The sequence below is a fragment of the Hylobates moloch genome, unplaced genomic scaffold, assembly GCF_009828535.3.
Source record: "Hylobates moloch isolate HMO894 unplaced genomic scaffold, HMol_V3 SCAFFOLD_13, whole genome shotgun sequence".
Lineage (NCBI taxonomy): Eukaryota > Metazoa > Chordata > Mammalia > Primates > Hylobatidae > Hylobates > Hylobates moloch.
In genome coordinates, this window is record NW_026652288.1 from 93,637,379 (window position 1) to 93,656,131 (window position 18,753).

General features: G+C 54.0%; 1 protein-coding gene across 1 annotated transcript; it reads left to right on the forward strand.

Annotated features, from left to right (window-relative positions):
- The first annotated feature begins 748 nt into the window (after positions 1-748).
- On the forward strand, positions 749-16,875 carry DVL3 (dishevelled segment polarity protein 3). The gene is made up of 15 exons (XM_032753273.2): positions 749-1,192; positions 9,682-9,751; positions 10,291-10,412; positions 10,516-10,625; positions 10,820-10,955; positions 11,134-11,227; positions 11,443-11,512; positions 12,151-12,290; positions 12,471-12,547; positions 12,631-12,698; positions 12,847-12,996; positions 13,601-13,732; positions 13,919-14,086; positions 16,008-16,223; positions 16,322-16,875. The coding sequence occupies exons 1-15, from the start codon at positions 1,032-1,034 to the stop codon at positions 16,756-16,758; spliced, it is 2,151 nt and encodes a 716-aa protein (XP_032609164.1). The 5' UTR covers positions 749-1,031; the 3' UTR covers positions 16,759-16,875.
- The last annotated feature ends 1,878 nt before the right edge of the window (positions 16,876-18,753 follow it).

Here is an 18,753-nt window from a genome sequence, read left to right on the forward strand (position 1 = left end):
GATCTCGGCTCACCGCAACCTCCGCCGCCCGAGTTCAAGCGATTCTTCTGCCTCAGCCTCCCGAGTAGTTGAGATTACAGGCATGGGCCATCACGCCCGGCTAATTTTTTTGTATTTTTAGTAGAGACAGGGTTTCTCCATGTTGGTCAGGCTGGTCTCGAACTCTCGACCTCGGGCGATCCGCCCTCCTTGACCTCCCAAAGTGCTGGGATTAGAAGCGTGAGCCACCGCGCCCAGGGCCCACTTATTCTTCATTCAACCCATTTATTAAACCACTACCTTGCAACTGGAAGCTGAGGTTATAGGGAGGAATCAGAACTGGATGCTGTCCTGCTCTCGAGATCAGTTTAGTAGACTCAGTGACTGCAGCTGTGCTTCTCAAGAAACCCTGAAGGGCCATGTTGAGGTCACTCTCCTCCAGGGATCCAGAGTCAGACCCACCCTCTTTCCCCAGACCATTTCTGGGGACCAAAGCAATCCCTGCATTCCACTCCTCCTGGACTGCAGAGGAGTCGCCGATCCCCCTTGGGTCCGGAGTCAGGGCTTTCCGGGGTCCGGGAACGCAGCCATCCCGGTGAATCTCCCCTTCCGTTTCTAGGGACCCGGGACCCGAGCGCCGCGGCCCGGCCAGTGGGCGGGACGTCAGTGGGGCCGGGTGGAAACCCAGCCATCTGCCGCGAGGCCGGCGCCTCTCCGCGGCGGCCGGGGGCGGGGCGCGCCGGGGCGGGGCAGCGCCGGGCCGGAGGAGGGGAGCGGGCCGGGACGAAGCCCTGGGCCGGGAGGGCCGCGGCCACCGGAAGAGTCGCGGTCCCCAGTCCAGTCGGGAGAGCGGGGAGCGGAAGCGGCGGCCGCGGCAGCGGCGGGCGGCGCTGGGACCCGGGAGCGGCCGGAGAACAAGGGAGCTGGCGCTGCCGGCAGCCGCCGAGCTGGGTTGAGCCGCTGGGCCGCGCCGCGCGCCGCCGCCGTCTGGGAGGCTCGGCCCGGCCGCCCGAGCAGGCCGCGCGCGGGCCGCCGGGCCCGAGGCCGGAGCCATGGGCGAGACCAAGATCATCTACCACTTGGATGGGCAGGAGACGCCGTACCTTGTGAAGCTGCCCCTGCCCGCCGAGCGCGTCACCTTGGCGGACTTTAAGGGCGTTTTGCAGCGACCCAGCTATAAGTTCTTCTTCAAGTCTATGGACGACGATTTCGGGTGAGGATGGCCCCCGCCCCGACTCCGGGAGCCCCGGCCGCTCTGGCTTCTGAGGGACGACGCGGTCCGTTTCGACTTCCCTCGCTACACCGGCTCCTAGCCCCGCTCTGACTTCTAGGGGCGACTCGGCCCATTTGGGCCCCTTTGGTTCCAGCTCCACTAGCAACTCCCGTTTACCTCTGAAGGGGGGACCTTGGCCTCCCTTGTTTAAGGGGACGTCCAACTCCCCACTAGCAATCAGAGTTCCTGCCGGTGCGGTCCCCTTACCTCCTCAGAGACCAGTGGCCCACAGAGACAGACACACCTCCCCTCCACCTAGTTTCAGAGCCCGAGTCCCCCATCCTCCTCCTGCCGAGGAGCCAGAGGCACCTTTTTCCGCACAGACTTAGGTCGTGTGGCCCTCGTTCTTCGCCCCCTTCATCTTTTCAGCAGCACAGCTCCCAGCCATATTTGGAGTATGCTGCATCTGAGGGCTCTGCTGGGACTTCGAGCTGGGGGAGGGGTGTCGGGGGTGCTCGGGCGCCTGGCCGCGAGCGGGGTCTGCAGATCTGATGTTTATCTAGCTGCCTGCCCTCTCCTTTGTGGGCTGTTGTGGGTGTTGTCACCGGAACAGAGAGCCTGACCCCTGCGGAGTAGTCCTCACTGACCCAGGTGCTGATCTTTCCTCCAATTCGGGCCTTTTTCCTCCAGTTGGTGGCCAGTGGGGAGACGTTGGGAAGGGCCTGGGGCCTGGGTGGGATAGCCAGGAAGAGTTTCTTGATGTTCTCTCTCTATCTTCCCCTCCCTGGTGGGATCTTCCCTTCCACCCAGCTGCAGAGATCTGGACAGGCAGAGTTTGGAAGCAGTCACTTTCCCTTTAAGAGGGGATGGAATGTTGGAGCCGGAAGGTTCTGAAGCAGCTGGCCTGGGAAGCGGGGGCCTGGCTGATCCCCTCGAACCCCTCCAACTCCCAGGAGACTGGGGGAGGGGGAGGCGCCCACACTTGCCTGCCGCCTCACTAACTGGGCGCTGGGCCTAGAGGCGGTGGGGAAGGCCCCTCCAGGCCTGAAGGCTGCCTCTCCAGCCCTAGCCTGAGGCCTGCACTGCTCTTTGGAGCTGAGGCCCCACAGCCAAGAGGAGACGTTCTTCTCCCCAGTGTTCATCTGTCTGGCTTCTCTCCCAAGCCCCTGGCCCACCTAGCACTAGGAAGCGAGCACCTTCTGTCTAATGCCTGGCGTGTTTTGCTGTCACCTTCGCCCTGGAACTCAGGGTTGGATGAGCCCCTGAAATCATGTGTGTGAGAGTGCTTTGTACAGTGGGCAGTGCTAGGTAGATTCTAACTATTCTTGTTTCTGTTGTTGTTCCTGCCCTGGGGTGGGGTGCTCCTGGTATGATAATGATTGTCTGCCTTCAGTCCAGAGACAGACACCTCTAATTGGAAGATTCTGAGGAGGGATGGATCTAGACGGGGTCTGGGTGAGGGGGTGGATACTTTGGCCTGGCAAGAGAAGAATAGGGTTAGAAGGGATCAAGCTACTGCCTCCACATAAGGAATGGGAGAAGATCAGCCAGAGTCCAGTGCCCTGGGGCCACCTCAGATCCAGACGCCTTGAGGGACTAGGATAGGCTGTCTCTCCACCGCGCACTTATCTCTAGACCCACTGCGCCTGGCCCCTGCCTCCTAAGCCTGGACAACTCTGGGCTGCTTTCCCAATCCCAAGGCCTAACTGCAGCTTTAAGAGGGCCCCCATTACATCAAATCACTGTTACTTAATATTTTTCTTTAAATCCATTGTCAGTCCACTCATTCTTTTTCTTAGCTTGAACCAAGCAATAATATGAAACCATAGGTCTGACTTTTCTGTTTATATTTCTTTCTAAAATAGGTTTAACATAAATATTTAATGATTGAACTAAGCAACGTTAATCTGTGTGCCACCTGAAGCCATCTTGCAAACATCAGTGGTAACTTGAACCAAAATCAGAGTTGGACCATTTTAGCAGGGTTGAAAACAGTATTAAAAATGAAGTGGAGGAGATGGATTCTGTTTGTATCCCCAGAAGGATAAATGAACAGGGGACCTGATAGGGCTGTCTTGTCACAGAGGACTGATAGCCGAAGAGCATATATATATGTTTCATTTATTTAACACACGCCTTTTATGCTTAGCGTGCCAGGGACTAATCTAAATGCTTTTCAAATCTTCACTCATTTAATCTTCAAAACAGCCTTATGAAATAGATAGCATAATAGTATCTCTGGTTTACAAATGAAACTCTGCCAGGCATGGTGGCTCACACCTGTAATCTCAGCAATTTGGGAGGCTGAGGTGGGAGGATTGCTTGAGGCCGGGAATCTGAGACCAGCCTTGGCAACATAGCAAGACCCCATCTCTACAAAAAAATTTTTTAATTAGCCAGGGGTGATGCTTTGTGCCTGTAGTCCCAACTTGGGAGGCTGAGACAGGAGGATCACTTGAGCATAGGAGTTTGGGGCTGCAGTGAGCTGTGATGGTGCCACTGTACTCCAGCCTGGACAATAGAGTGGGACCCTGTTTCAGGAAAAAAAAAAAAGGAAACTAGAGCACAGAAAGCTTAAGTAACTGGCCCAAGGTCACACAGCTAATAAGAGACAGAGCAGAGCTTGCTTTGACATCAGGAATCTGGATCCAAAAATCTAAATCCTTAATCGCACAATTTTAGGTGTCATTATTATCACCATTTTACCATCCTCTCTGAGGGAGGTGGTAAGCCTTGGCAAACTGTAGAGGTGACAAGGCCACCATTTCTCCAAGCCCCACAAGAGGAAGGTCAGGCAGAGGCCAGTGACCCTAGCTGACAGAAGGGAAAGTGGGTCAGAGGAGGAAGGCTGCTATCTCTCCAGTTTCTACACTCCTGGCTCAGCCTTTGAGGTGCTGGTTGTGAGGCTCCTCAAGTCCCACCTGGTCTCCAAAAGTATTTGTCAAGCTCAGGGTAGGCCCAGCCATCTTTTTAAATTTTTTTTCTTTTTTGAGGAGTTTCACTCTCGTCACCCAGGCTGGAGTGCAGTGGCGCAATCTCGGCTCACTGCAACCTTCGCCTCCCGGGTTGAGGTGATTCTCCTCAGCCTCCCAAGTAGCTGGGATTACAGGCATGAGCCACCATGCCCGGCTAATTTTTGTATTTTTAGTAGAGATGGGGTTTGCCATGTTGGCCAGGCTGGTCTGGAACTCCTGACCTCAAGCAATCCACCCACCTCGGCCTCCCAAAGTGCTGGGATTCCAGGTGATGAGCCACCGCGCCTGGCCTGCCATCTTATTTGAGAAATGGAGGAAGGATAAACATTTTCAGCATTGAGGGCATGGTGGATGGTTCATAGAAGTAAGGTACCTACTGCTAGTCTGGCCTTGAGCTGTGAGAGAGGGCAGCATGGTGATCAGGTCATTAACTGTGTGGCTCCCTGCTCCACTGTCCTCCCTCTGGGCTTTCCACCTGCAGACTCTTCTTCCCCTGTCTCCTCCAGGTTCAAATTCTCCTGTCCTCTGGGTTGAGCTTTTCCATGAGAACTGTCATGGCACTCTATCTCTTATTTTATCCTTTTTTTTTTTTTGAGATGGAGCCTGGCTTTGTCACCCAGGCTGGGGTACAGTGGTGCAACCTTGGCTCACTGCAACCTCTGCCTCCCGGGTTCAAACGATTCTCCTGCTTCAGCCTCACAAATAGCTGGGACTACTGGTGTGTGCCACCACACCTGGCTAATTTTTGTATTTTAAATAGAGATGGGGTTTTGCTACGTTAGCCAGGCTAGTCACAAACTCTTGACCTCAAGTGATCCGCCCACCTTGGCCTCCCAAAGTGCTGGGATTACAGGTGTGAGCCACCGTGCCTGGTTTATTTTATCGTTATATCCTGACACCTGTGTAACACTCAGATGTCTATCCAGTGAACACATGTGCTGCTCCTACGGCTCCAACCACTTCCTGGATTGCAGTATATTTCTGTGAACTATCCACTGGACCATAGTCTCTCTGAGAACAAGACAGGCTCTGGATCTGATGTTTCATGAGATCCCTACAATAGCAAGCTCAGGACCTGAAACCCACTGGGCCCTCAGCCAAAGCATTTTATTTTATTTTATTTTATTTATTTATTTATTTATTTATTTTATTTTATTTTTTTTTTTTGAGACGGAGTCTTGCTCTATCACCCAGGCTGGAGTGCAGTGGCGCGATCTCGGCTCACTGCAAGCTCCGCCTCCCGGGTTCACGCCATTCTCCTGCCTCAGCCTCTCCGAGTAGCTGGGACTACAGGCGCCCGCCACCACGCCCGGCTAATTTTTTGGTATTTTTAGTAGAGACGGGGTTTCACCGTGGTCTCGATCTCCTGACCTCGTGATCCGCCCGCCTCGGCCTCCCAAAGTGCTGGGATTACAAGCGTGAGCCACCGCGCCCGGCCTTATTTTATTTTATTTTATTTTATTTTATTTTATTTTATTTTATTTTTTTTGAGAGGGAGTCTCGCTCTTGTCGCCCAGGCTGGAGTGCAGTGGCATGACCTTGGTTCACTGCAAGCTCCGCCTCCTGGGTTCACGCCATTCTCCTCCCTCAGCCTCCTGAGTAGCTGGGACTACAGGCGCCCGCCACCACGACCGGCTAATTATTATTATTTTTTTTTTTGTATTTTTAGTAGAGATGGGGTTTCACCGTGTTAGCCAGGATGGTCTCGATCTCCTGACTCGTGATCTGCTCTCCTCGGCCTCCCAAAGTGCTGGGATTACAGGCCTGAGCCACCGCATCCGGCCAGCCAAAGCATTTTAATTGGATGAACAATGAATGATGAACAGATTTATTTGCTCTGCCCTTAAAAATCTATACGTAGTTAGAAATAGTGTGTGGACGGCCGGGCGCGGTGGCTCACGCTTGCAATCCCAGCACTTTGGGAGGCCGAGGCGGGCGGATCACGAGGTCAGGAGATCGAGACCACGGTGAAACCCCGTCTCTACTAAAAATACAAAAAAATTAGCCGGGCACGGTGGCGGGCGCCTGTAGTGCCAGCTACTCGGAGAGGCTGAGGCAGGAGAATTGCTTGAACCCGGGAGGCGGAGCTTGCAGTGAGCCGAGATTGCGCCACTGCACTCCAGCCTGGGCCACAGAGCGAGACTCTGTCTCAAAAAAAAAAAAAAAAAAAAAGAAATAGTGTGTGGATCTTGCTAAAAATTGACAATATAATTAGCTTTTATTGTGTGCCTGGATCATGCCGGGCATTGAAGGATCCCATTTACCAGGACGAGACAAAGGCTTGGAGAAATTAAGAAACTTCTCTAAGATAAGAGGGCCAGTAAGTGGGAGAATTGGAATTTGAGCCCATATTTGTTTGACTCCATTTGAGGTGTGAGTGTGTGTGTGTGTGCGTGTGTGTGTGTGTGTGCTATGTAACCCCCAGCCATTCAGCTCCATGGTGGGAGAGTAAGGCCTGTCTGAGGTTCCCCAAAGCTGCTGAAGATCAGCTGATTGTTTTGAGTCAGCAGAGCCTTGGTGGCCAGTCGATGATCCCCAAAAAGAGAGGAAACATGTAGTGTGGAGCAGTGTGGTGGAGCCTGCCAGGGAAGCAGGGAGGTAGGGACAGCAATTTCCCCCCCCGACAGGCAGACCCTATCCAAAGCAGGCTGTGCCACGTGGCCCACATATTCCCTTTTCCTTTGAGCACTGTGGGGCTGCCAACTTGGAGTACCCTGTGGCCAGATGGCTGGTGGGTCTGAGCTACCTCTCCATCCCTTCTTTCTAGCCTATCCTTTCTACACTTACTGCCATGGTGGGCCACAGTAGGATTATTTGTGCTGTTTTTCAAGGGTGGCTGTGGTGTTGGGAATGATGGAGGAGCCAGAGCTGGATGGGAGTGGGCAGGGCAGGCTCGGCCTGTGAACTTGGCTGTGAGTCCAAAAATGTGAGCATCACAAGGGAGCCAAGCACATTCTCAGCTCTGGGCAGAAGCTGCTCTAAGAGCAAGGGGGGCCGGGCGCGGCAGCTTACGCCTGTAATCCCAGCACCCAAGGGGAGGCTGAGGCTGGCAGATCACCTAAGATCAGGAGTTCAAGACCACTCTGGCCAACATGGTGAAACCATGTCTCTACTAAAAATATAAAAATTAGTCGGGCGTGGTGGCGGGCGCCTGTAATCCCAGCTACTTGGGAGGCTGAGGCAGGAGAATCACTTGAACCCGGGAGGTGGAGGTTGCAGTGGGCTGAGATTGCACCACTGGACTCCAGCCTGGGTGACAGAGCAAGACTCTGTCTCAAAAAAAGAAAAAAAAACCGAAGAACAAGTGGGGACTGAACTTCCCAACCTCTTCCTTGCTGTCTTCCCTCTCTGCTCAGAGCTCCCGGCATGTATCATCTTACCCTTGGTCACATCTTCCCATCTTTGTACTCCTGGCATATTTGACAGTCTGAGGGTCCTCAAACTTTTCCACTCCCCTTCGCAGCTCCAAACTGTAGTTACTGCCTGACTTCTTGTCTCACCACATTCCCCAGGCCAAACTACATGCCCCATGACCACATTCCACACCCTTCATGCCTCACATCATTGTCCTCCAGCACCCACTCTCCACATAGACCCATGTTACCTCTGTTATTATATAGGAAAGAATGTGAAATACAGTGGAAAGAGTATGGATTTTGGAATCAGACAAGCCTGGGGTGAAATTCCAGCTCTGACATCTACTAGTCCTGTGACCTTGGACAAGTTACTGAATACATCTCAGTTTCCTTATTCATGAAATGAAGATCATAGTCTGCCCACTGAAGCTGATGTGAAGATTATAGGTTCTAACTATAGGAAGATAAGGGAGTGTAATGGTAAGAATGCAAATGTTAGAGTCAGGCTGACCAGGATTCAAATTCCAGCAGGAGTTTCAGAGAATTACTGAACCTATTGAGCCTAGTTTCCCCATTGTACCTGCTGCCTTATAGCATTGTTGTATTAAATGAAATTATATAAGTAAAGTGTTTAGCATAGTGCTTGGCCCATAATACTCATTTATGCTCAATAAATGAGAGCAATTTTTTTTTTTTTTTTTTTGAGACAGGGTCTTGCTCTGTCGCCCAGGCTGGAGTGCAGTGACACAATCATAGCTCACTGCAGCCTTGAACTCCTAGGCTCAAGCGATCGTCCCACCTCAGCCTTCCAAGTAGCTGGGACCACAGGCACACGCTACCACGCTCAGCTAATTTTTGTATTTGTTTTGTTTTGTAGAGCTGGTGCCTCGCTATGTTGACCAGGCAGGTCTCAAAACTCCTGGCCTCAAGCGATCCTCCTGCCTCGGCCTCCCAAAGTGCTGAGATTATCAGCGTGAGAAAGAACAATTGTTACTGTTAATTATCATAATGGCATGTGGAAAATGTTCAGTAAATGCCTTCTCTCCTTCTCTTTTCTTTTTCTTTTTTCTTTTTTTTTTGACACGGAGTCTCACTCTGTTGCCCAGGCTGGAGCACAGTGGCGCGATCTCAGCTCACTGCAACCTCCACCTGCTGGGTTCAAGCGATTCGCCTGCCTTAGCCTCCCAAGTAGCTGGGATTACAGGTGCACACCACCACGCCTGGCTAATTTTTGTATTTTTAATAGAGACAGGGTTTTGCCATGTTAGCGAGGCTGGTCTCGAACTCCTGACCTCAGGGCAATCTGCCTGCCTCAGCCTCTCAAAGTGCTGGGATTACAGGCGTGAGCTATTGCGCCTGGCTTCCCCTTCTCTTTTCTAATTTTCTTAAATTCTTTGTCCATACCTCCCAAAACAATGTTAGGATTCCCACTTAAGAAAGGAAGGACAGTTATAATTGTATGCTTTTTTCTTTTTTTTTTTTTTTTTTTTTTTTTTTTGAGACGGAGTCTCGCTCTGTCGCCCAGGCTGGAGTGCAGTGACGCAATCTCGGCTCACTGCAAGCTCCGCCTCCCGGGTTCACGCCATTCTCCTGCCTCAGCCTCTCCGAGTAGCTGGGACTACAGGCGCCCGCCACCACGCCCGGCTAATTTTTTGTATTTTTAGTAGAGACGGGGTTTCACCGTGTTAGCCAGGATGGTCTCGATCTCCTGACCTCGTGATCCGCCCGCCTCGGCCTCCCAAAGTGCTGGGATTACAAGCGTGAGCCACCGCGCCCGGCCAATTGTATGCTTTTTTCTAATTAGGGATCAGAGGAAAAGAGAAAGTCTAGCCCAGGAGAGTCATGTTGGGGATGGGTAGAGCACTCTAGAGGTTTTAGGGAGTGGCATGGGGGACAGTGATGTGTCAGTTGTAATTTGCTATCACCTGATGACTGAGAGGATGCCCCAGGAAGGCATCTGGCCTAGGCAGGGCTGGTGTCTTCCTGGTGGTGCTAAAGAGCTGTCTCTGGGTCTCCCCAACCTCTGCTTTCATTTGAACAGTCTTGTGCTGGTGGTTTGATTCCCAGTTTAGGCTGGAGGAGCCCCTGAGAGTTGGGATTTGAGGATCCTCCATTTGCACCCTAGAAGGTTCTCTGTGACATCCCCCTTTCTCTGCAGAGTGGTGAAGGAAGAGATCTCGGATGACAATGCCAAGCTACCGTGCTTCAATGGCCGGGTGGTGTCCTGGGTAAGGAGCCCTCAGCCTTCCATCCACCTGCATCCCTGTGCTGGGCTGGACGAGGGAAAGGCATCACTGAGATTGTAGCTGGTGGTTTTAAGCTTCAGTATCTGAATCTTTCTTTAGTTTTGCAAATGAACTGCTTCTCACCCCAGATTCTGTAACCTTGATGAAAAGTGAGAAATTGGTGGGAAGGGGGAAGAGGGAGAGACAGAAACACACAGTGGAGACAGTAACATTTCCTATGCCTTTCAGACACTTGTCTCAGGTTTCCTTCTGCCACCTGCTCATCTCTGCCTTAGATCACTGAGCCTTGTTCTTTGTCCGCACTCCACTTCACCACCCCATGCCTTCCAGCAACCCCATCAATAGCAGGAAGTGGCAGAGGGGCCACTGTTCATCTCAGCCACCCTTGCACAGCCCTGTCTTTTCTTCCCCGATATTTCCTGCTTCCTTCCTCTTAGGCCTTCATGCCTTGCCGGAAGCCAACTATCCCCTTCTCCTTGATGCTCCTGTAAGGTACTACTCACTCAGTTTCTCCCTTTCAGCTGGTGTCAGCTGAGGGCTCACACCCAGACCCAGCCCCCTTCTGTGCTGACAACCCATCGGAGCTGCCACCACCTATGGAGCGCACGGGAGGCATCGGGGACTCCCGACCCCCATCCTTCCAGTGAGTGTGACCTGAGGGTGGGGAGGGCCGCATCAGTTCAGCCCAGGGCTGGGGGAGGGAGCCCCCAGCCTGCCCCCTCCCCCATCAAGTCTCTTCCCTGCAGCCCTCATGCTGGTGGGGGCAGCCAGGAGAACCTGGACAATGACACAGAGACGGACTCTTTGGTGTCTGCCCAGCGAGAGCGGCCACGCCGGAGGGATGGCCCAGAGCATGGTATATCTTCCTGAACACAGACACCGTCTGCACCTCACACCCTCCCCACAGTTTCCACCCAGCTACCCACCTCCTTGCCCTACTTCCCGAGCTCAGGATATGCCTGGCCCCAGTGCAGCCCCTGGCTTGCCTCTCTCCCTCCTTCACCCCTGAACTGGGCACTGTGTAAACCCAACTGCTTCCATCCCCTGCAGCAACCCGGCTAAATGGAACTGCGAAGGGGGAGCGGCGGCGAGAACCAGGGGGTTATGATAGCTCATCCACCCTTATGAGCAGCGAGCTGGAGACCACCAGCTTCTTTGACTCAGATGAGGATGACTCCACCAGCAGGTGGGGCTTGAGTTTCATGGGTATTGTGGGGCAGGTGACCCTGGAGGAGCCCTAAACCCTGAGGATGCGGGGCCCCTGGGAGGCTTATGGGCTTTGTGTTGGGGACCCAGGCCCTGCAGTGCCTCTCATGGGGGCAGGGCTGGGCCAGCCTGGTGGGGAACGACTGTGGGCCCCACAGGTTCAGCAGCTCCACAGAACAGAGCAGCGCCTCACGCCTGATGAGAAGACACAAACGGCGGCGGCGGAAGCAGAAGGTTTCTCGGATTGAGCGGGTATGGGGTCTGGGAGGCTAGGGATGGGGGAAGGCAGATTGTGAGCCCTTCCTAGGCAGGGCCAAGGCTTGTTCTTCCTTAGATCCCATCCCCTTAGTGCAGTGTTTAGAACCTTGGGGCTGGGGGCAGCACCGGGGACTCACCTTGAGGAGGAGTCAGGTGGGAGTGAATTCCTGCCACCTCCACCTGCTGCTCAGGGCCTCTGTCTATTCCAGTCCTCGTCCTTCAGCAGCATCACGGACTCCACCATGTCACTCAACATCATCACGGTCACTCTCAACATGGGTGAGTCTGAGGAAACAGCACTCTCAAGCACCTGCTATGTGCCAGACACTGGGCAGACTTGAGGAGTTCAGAGAGGCACAGGATATGTTCCCTGCCCTCAAGGAGCTCTCCTTCGTAAACATCAGCTGATATATAAACTGATCATTTTAGTATATCACCATCAGGGCTATGACAGAGATAAGCACAGAGAGCTGTGGAAGCAGAAAATGGCATCAGGGAAGGCTTCCTGGAGGAAGTGATTTCTGAGTGTCCACTCCTTCACATCTCTCAGCCATTGCATCCTTGCTCTCTGATTTCTGCCCTAGGTACTCTCTTTACGAGACAGTTGGATACAGTTAAAGGAGCCCAACTATGGGATTTAAATCTGAGTTTGATTCCTGGCTCTGCCACTTCCTGGCTTAGAAAAGTCATCTTCTAAGTTCATTGAACCTCAGTTGCCTGCTCTGTAAAATGGGACTGAGTCCCTGCCTTATAGCCAGCAAGGATTCCATGGAAGCATGTTGGAGCATGCTGAGTGCAGAGCCTGATTGAGGATCAGTAAATGTCAGTTCAGTTCCTGTCCCTTTCCATTTTCTAATGGGCTGGGAATATGGGTAGGAACCTTGCTCCCCCTTAAGGTCTTAAATTACTCTCTATAGAAAAATATAACTTCTTGGGCATCTCCATTGTGGGCCAAAGCAACGAGCGTGGTGACGGCGGCATCTACATTGGCTCTATCATGAAGGGTGGAGCCGTGGCTGCTGATGGACGCATCGAGCCAGGAGATATGCTGTTACAGGTATCGGTGCCCATCGTAGGCGGTGGTGTAGATAGAGAGCAGGGAGGTGTCCTACCATATGCACTCTGCTCATTCAGAGGCCCCTTCTTGGTTGGGGGATGACTCCCTGACCTACTAAGTTGAGTTCCCTTTTCATCCTCCCCAACGCAGCTGTTTATCCCACTCCTGGTCCTTTCCCAGGTAAACGAGATCAACTTTGAGAACATGAGTAATGACGATGCAGTCCGGGTACTGCGGGAGATTGTGCACAAACCGGGGTATGGATGGAATGGGGCACTGGGCAAGGGGCTTGGTCTGGCCTGTACACATCCTGCCTTCACTAGGACACCCTTGTTTTCAGGCCCATCACCCTGACTGTAGCCAAGTGCTGGGACCCAAGTCCACGTGGTTGCTTCACATTGCCCAGGAGTAAGTGGATGGGAGACTCAGTCCTAAAGCTGGTGCTTACGTACATGAGCACTGTCTCTCCTTCTCTCACCCAGAACCCCCACACCTATTCTGTTGGGCCCAGCAGTGGGCGGGGTGGGTAGCCCATGACTCCTCATCCTCCCTGCAGGCGAGCCCATCCGGCCCATTGACCCTGCGGCCTGGGTCTCCCACACTGCAGCCATGACCGGCACCTTCCCTGCATACGGCATGAGCCCCTCCCTGAGCACCATCACCTCCACCAGCTCCTCCATCACCAGTTCCATCCCTGACACAGAGCGTGAGTGTCCAACCCTGTCTCCTAGGCCCAGCAGACAGGGCCAGGTGGGGGGACTGATGAGGGTCCATGTGGAGACTCTTGCTTGAGCGTCAGAGAGGGCCGGAGATGGGGCTCGGCTCATTCCAGCAACCCCACACTGCAGCTCCCCCACAGCGGGCACTCCAACCCTCACTAAACAGTGTTTGCTTCTGAACTTGTATGAGCACCCAGGGCGCCTCAGTTTCCTCTTACAAAATGGGACTCACGATATAAACTTTACCAGGTTCCTGTGGGTTTAATGAGAGGATATAGTGAAGCACCATTGCGATGTGTGGTGTAAAGTAAGCATTCAGTAAACGGCAGCCATTTCGCTTATCATCACACGCATGTCGTACGCTGTGCGAAGCACCTGCATTTACATTATTTAGTCCTTTATTCAAATAGCCTTGTAAAGTAAATATTAAAATCCCCATTTTTTACAGAAGGGGAAACTGAGTGTCCAAGAAATCAGTAATTTTCCCAGCATTGGTCCCATAATTACTAGATGGTAGAGCTAGAATGCAAACTCTTTTTTACCTAACTCCAAAGCCCCTTTCTGCCTCACCATTCTGCCTCCTGCCCCCAGGCCTAGACGACTTCCACTTGTCCATCCACAGTGACATGGCTGCCATCGTAAAAGCCATGGCCTCCCCTGAATCAGGGTTGGAGGTCCGTGACCGCATGTGGCTCAAGATTACCATCCCTAATGCTTTCATCGGTGAGAGAGCCCCATGGTGGGATGCAGGGTGGGTGGGGAGTGATGGGGCAGTGCAGGCTGGAGGGCCCAGGACTTCCCTTGGACCCTTCCTTTTATCTGGAGCCAGCCCCAGCCTCATAGCTTCTGTGAGGCCAGATGAGTCCAAGTCAGATAGGCCTCCCCAACAACTGGCAGCCTTGTCCCCAGGCTCAGATGTGGTGGACTGGCTGTACCACAATGTGGAAGGCTTCACGGACCGGAGGGAGGCCCGCAAGTATGCCAGCAACCTGCTGAAAGCTGGCTTCATCCGCCATACCGTCAACAAGATCACCTTCTCCGAGCAGTGCTACTACATCTTCGGCGACCTCTGCGGCAGTATGTGCCTCCCTCATCTTCTTGCCCTGTCTCCTGGCTGGGAGTGGGGAGGTAGCCAGGGAAGTGGCAGCAGACTCTGGGGAACCCATATTGGGGGACAGCAGAGCCAGGGGCCCAACTCAAGGCCTGAGAGTTCTATGGTGGAAGAAGAGTCCAGTTTAGCCTCTTCACCTGGCCCACATCTCCCTCTTGGGCCTGGCATTTTCTAAGTGCCTGCTCTGCCTGGTACCATGTTGGTTGTTCCTAAAGCATCATCTTACTCAATATTCACAACCTCCCAGAGGCCCAGCTCAGGACGATACTGCCAGAACAGGCCTTTTCCTTCTCACTGGTCAAGGTCTCAGCTATGGGTGTTGCAGGCTTAAAGGGAAGAACTGGAGGCCTAGGTAGCCCGGAGGAGCACACAGTCATTCCCTCAAAACAACAGCGTGGAGGGTCACGTCACCACCAGCTCTGGGCAACAGCTGACAGACCACTGCTTTCCTCCACCGCCACTCCTCATGCTGGCTGCTGGCCTCTTAACAGGTTGATGGCTTGGCTGCAGGCTCCACAGGCAGCCTCAGAGCCCTGTCTCCTGACTTCTTTCCTGGAAGGCTGGGCTGGCTCTCCTTAGGGCTGGGAGGAATGTCTCATCTTAATAGGGCCGGTGGCCTCAAGGGCAGTTGTAGCTCTCTTGGAGCTCTGGGACCTGGTACCGACAGTGTGTGAGCAGACGGTGTCCCAGGCAGGTATTCAGTCCTGGTGGCCCCTTATATTCTCTTCAAGGTAGTTCCAACATTGGTGGGAGCAGCCTTGCCCTTAAGGAATGTATAATTTCCCCCGGGGGCGCCAGGATCGTGAGATGAGACAGTGCTATGAAGAGCTCGGCCTGGCCGGGAACAGGGTGGAGAGCAGTTGGGGAGGCACCTAAGTTGTTCTTTCCTTCTGGCCCCTTCCCACCCTACTCACCCTCCCCAGCAGCACCAGGAAAGTGTAATCAGGGCCAAGTACCTTCTATATAGGGAATCTCTGGAAGGCCCTGCACTCATTCTAGGCTTTTAGTGGGTATTTAGTTCCAGGTGAAGGGGTGGGTAAAACTTTACCTAAATTTCCCAAACTGCTCCTTGCTCCTAATTAATGACCTCATCTGAGAAGGTAAGGAGAAAGTAAGCTACTCTTAGCTTCTGTTCTGATTAGTTTAGGCTGAGCTGAAGGTAGTGTTCGCTATTGTGCCTCATGAACTTCAGGTGCGACATACCTGGTGGCTGTCTGGTATTTCAGCCTTCTAAATTCTCCAACCTTGCACCAGCTGAGTGAACAGAAGAGAAAATGGCCACATGAGTTTTGCAGGCCGGGCGCAGTGGCTCACGCCTGTAATCCCAGCCTTTTGGGAGGCTGAGGCGGGCAGATCACCTGAGGTTAGGAGTTGGAGACCAGCCTGGCCAACGTGGCAAAACCCTGCCTCTACTAAACATACAAAAAAAAAAATTAGCCAGGCGTGGTGGTGCAACCCTGTCAGGAGGCTGAGGCAGGAGAATCGCTTGAACCAGGGAGGAGGAGGTTGCAGGGACCTGAAACTGCACCACTGCACTCCAGCCTTGGCCATAGAGTGAGACTCCGTCTCAAAGAGTTTTGCCGCTTCTAGCCCACTGAGGCCAGCAGACAAAGTGCAAAAGCTTGGCAAGGGCCTTCAAGGGATTGGGAGGTACAGCTTTGGCTGAGAACCTAGAATGATGACTCAGGGCTTTCCTGAGGAGGGTCTCCCCGGGGCCGGCTCTGGTGGTGGCAAAGGGGGTCTGCAGAAGGGGGGAGCTCTCTGGGCTGTGCCTCCTCTCATTCTAGCCAGAAACTACCACAGTCTCTGTCATCCAGAGCCCACCTGATCTAGGCTAGAGACCTTTCTCCGGAAAGACCTAGCTCCATCCGGCCCTCCCCTTCACAGACATGGCCAACTTGTCTCTCCACGATCACGATGGCTCCAGTGGCGCTTCTGACCAGGACACACTGGCCCCTTTGCCGCACCCGGGGGCCGCCCCTTGGCCCATGGCTTTCCCATACCAGTACCCGCCACCCCCACACCCCTACAACCCCCACCCGGGCTTCCCGGAGCTGGGCTACAGCTACGGCGGGGGCAGCGCCAGCAGTCAGCACAGCGAAGGTAAGGTAGAGGGGGCCGTGAAGGAAGGCTATAGGTGGGCCCCAGGCTTCCCCCGCCCGCTCAGCCTGCCCCATGCCGGCCCTGTTTGCCTCCTACAGGCAGTCGGAGCAGTGGCTCCAACCGTAGCGGCAGCGATCGGAGGAAGGAGAAGGACCCGAAGGCCGGGGACTCCAAGTCTGGGGGCAGCGGCAGCGAATCGGACCACACCACACGCAGCAGCCTGCGGGGGCCACGGGAGCGGGCGCCCAGCGAGCGCTCAGGGCCAGCGGCCAGCGAGCACAGCCACCGCAGCCACCATTCCCTGGCCAGCAGCCTTCGCAGCCACCACACACACCCAAGCTACGGCCCTCCCGGAGTGCCCCCTCTCTACGGCCCCCCCATGCTGATGATGCCCCCGCCGCCCGCGGCCATGGGGCCCCCAGGAGCCCCTCCGGGCCGCGACCTGGCCTCAGTGCCCCCGGAACTGACCGCCAGCAGACAATCCTTCCGCATGGCCATGGGAAACCCCAGTGAGTTCTTTGTGGATGTGATGTGAGCAGGGCCCCTCCCCCACCTCCATTCCGCTCCCACCCCAGCCGGCTGCGTTCCTCTCTCCGTCCGTCTTTTTTACTTTGTCTGGTACCTGAAAGGGAAATAAACGGAACTAAATCCAGGTGCGCTAACTGCTCGCAGGGTGCTGCGAGGGTGGGGTGCACCTACCGATTGGCTCTGCAGCCCCCTAACCTGCCTCTGGCCCCAGTTCATTTCCTCTGCCCACTAACCCCTGCGCAGGACTTCCCAGGACCCCTTTTGTCTCTGGGACCAGACTTGTTGGTGCTACCCCTTACTCCCCTCTGCAACCCCCCTTTTGGGAGTTGACCCCAGCAATGACCTTGGTGGCATGCTCACTCCCTCATTCTCTCGTTTCCCCTTTAGCTCCCTTTCACCATTTATTCAGCTACATCATCCCTGTATTAACCCCACCCCATCAGGCATGTGTGCAAACCTCTTGACTTTACCCCACATTACTGAAACCAAAATATATTTGCTTCGTCTGCCCCTACTAACCATCCCCCTGCCTGCTGCCTCAGTCCTGCAACCTAAAGCTGTAGTCGCCTCCAATAGCCATCCATGCCATCCCTGCCTGTGCCTAGATAGAGGCCCAGAGGGCCCCCTCAGTTGCCTGAGCAGCTGGTGGCTTCCAGGGAGCATCTGTGCTCTACCCCTGCCCCATGCCTGCCCTGCGTGCTGGTTCCTTCAGACCCCTAACCCTACTAACCAGCAGGCTCATCTCACCTCCAGGCCTGAAACATTTCTTTTCTTTCTTTTTTCCTCCCCCAATTTTCCCTGGGCCTGGAGCAGCCAAGAATTTCGGGCTGTTTGACTTTCTGTGAGCCCCCAGCGAGGGGAGGCCCAGCCTCCGAGGAGACCAGGAACCCTGCTTCAGCAGCCCCTCAGGGCTTCCCAAGGATGTCCAGCCCCCACACCCACACGTTAACATAATGAGTCACTAGGCTTCTGGGGAGGGCCCAACTTCACCCATGCATGAGAGACTCTCCTCCTTTCCAGAGAGAATCGGATCGCACCACATGTGGCAGCCTGTGGTGGGGGGAGGGGGGCCTCTTTAGCTCTCTTTATCTTTCTCTCTCACTCATGTATGCATACATGCACAGAGATGCACGCACAGGTGCCTATGCAAGTTCACTTAAGCCTCAGGGCTGGTCCCTGCCCAAAGGGCTGGACCCTCCTAATCCTCTCCTAGGTTGTGGGGCTGGTCCCCTGACACCCTTCTCCCCTTCCTGGTAGCCCTTAAACCTCGCACACATCCCCAGCATTTTCTCACCTGGATAAAGCCCGTAAGCTGGGTCTCAGGCTGGCCTCAGCAAAGGACTCACCCTGCGACTGACAGGCCATTCCCACCCCCACACACAACCTCCCCTGTTTTCACATTCACCATAGCACCCCAGAGCAAGGACACAGGAGCCCACAGGCCAGTTGAGGTTGGGCAAGGAGACTTCCAGGACTTCCAAACAGAGTACCAGGTTTTATTTTTCACCTCATTCTCCACTTTAAACAAATCATGACTTTCTCTTTAAGCCTCTGCTATAAATTCTCCTGGCTCTCCTGGGCTTCCATATTTTGGGGGCTGGGGTGTCAAAAGTGAGATGAAGTCCTTAGCTCCGGGTTTTGGGGTAAACCAAAGTAGGGACATTTTGGCATTTATTTCAATTAACAATACTTCCTTGGACGGGTGCGGTGGCTCACTTCTGTAATCCCAGCACTTTGGGAGGCTGAGGCGGGTGGATCACTTGAGGTCAGGAGTTCGAGACCAGCCTGGCCAACATAGCAAAACTCCGTCTCTACTAAAAATACAAAAATTAGATGGGTGTTTTGGCACCTGCCTGTAATCTCAGCTATTCAGGAGGCTGAGGCACGAGAATTGCTTGAATCCAGGAAGCAAGCGGAGGTTGCAGTGAGTTGAGGTCGCACTCCAGCCTGGGTGACAGAGTGAGATTCTGTCTCAAAAGCAAACAAAGAAAAACAATACTTC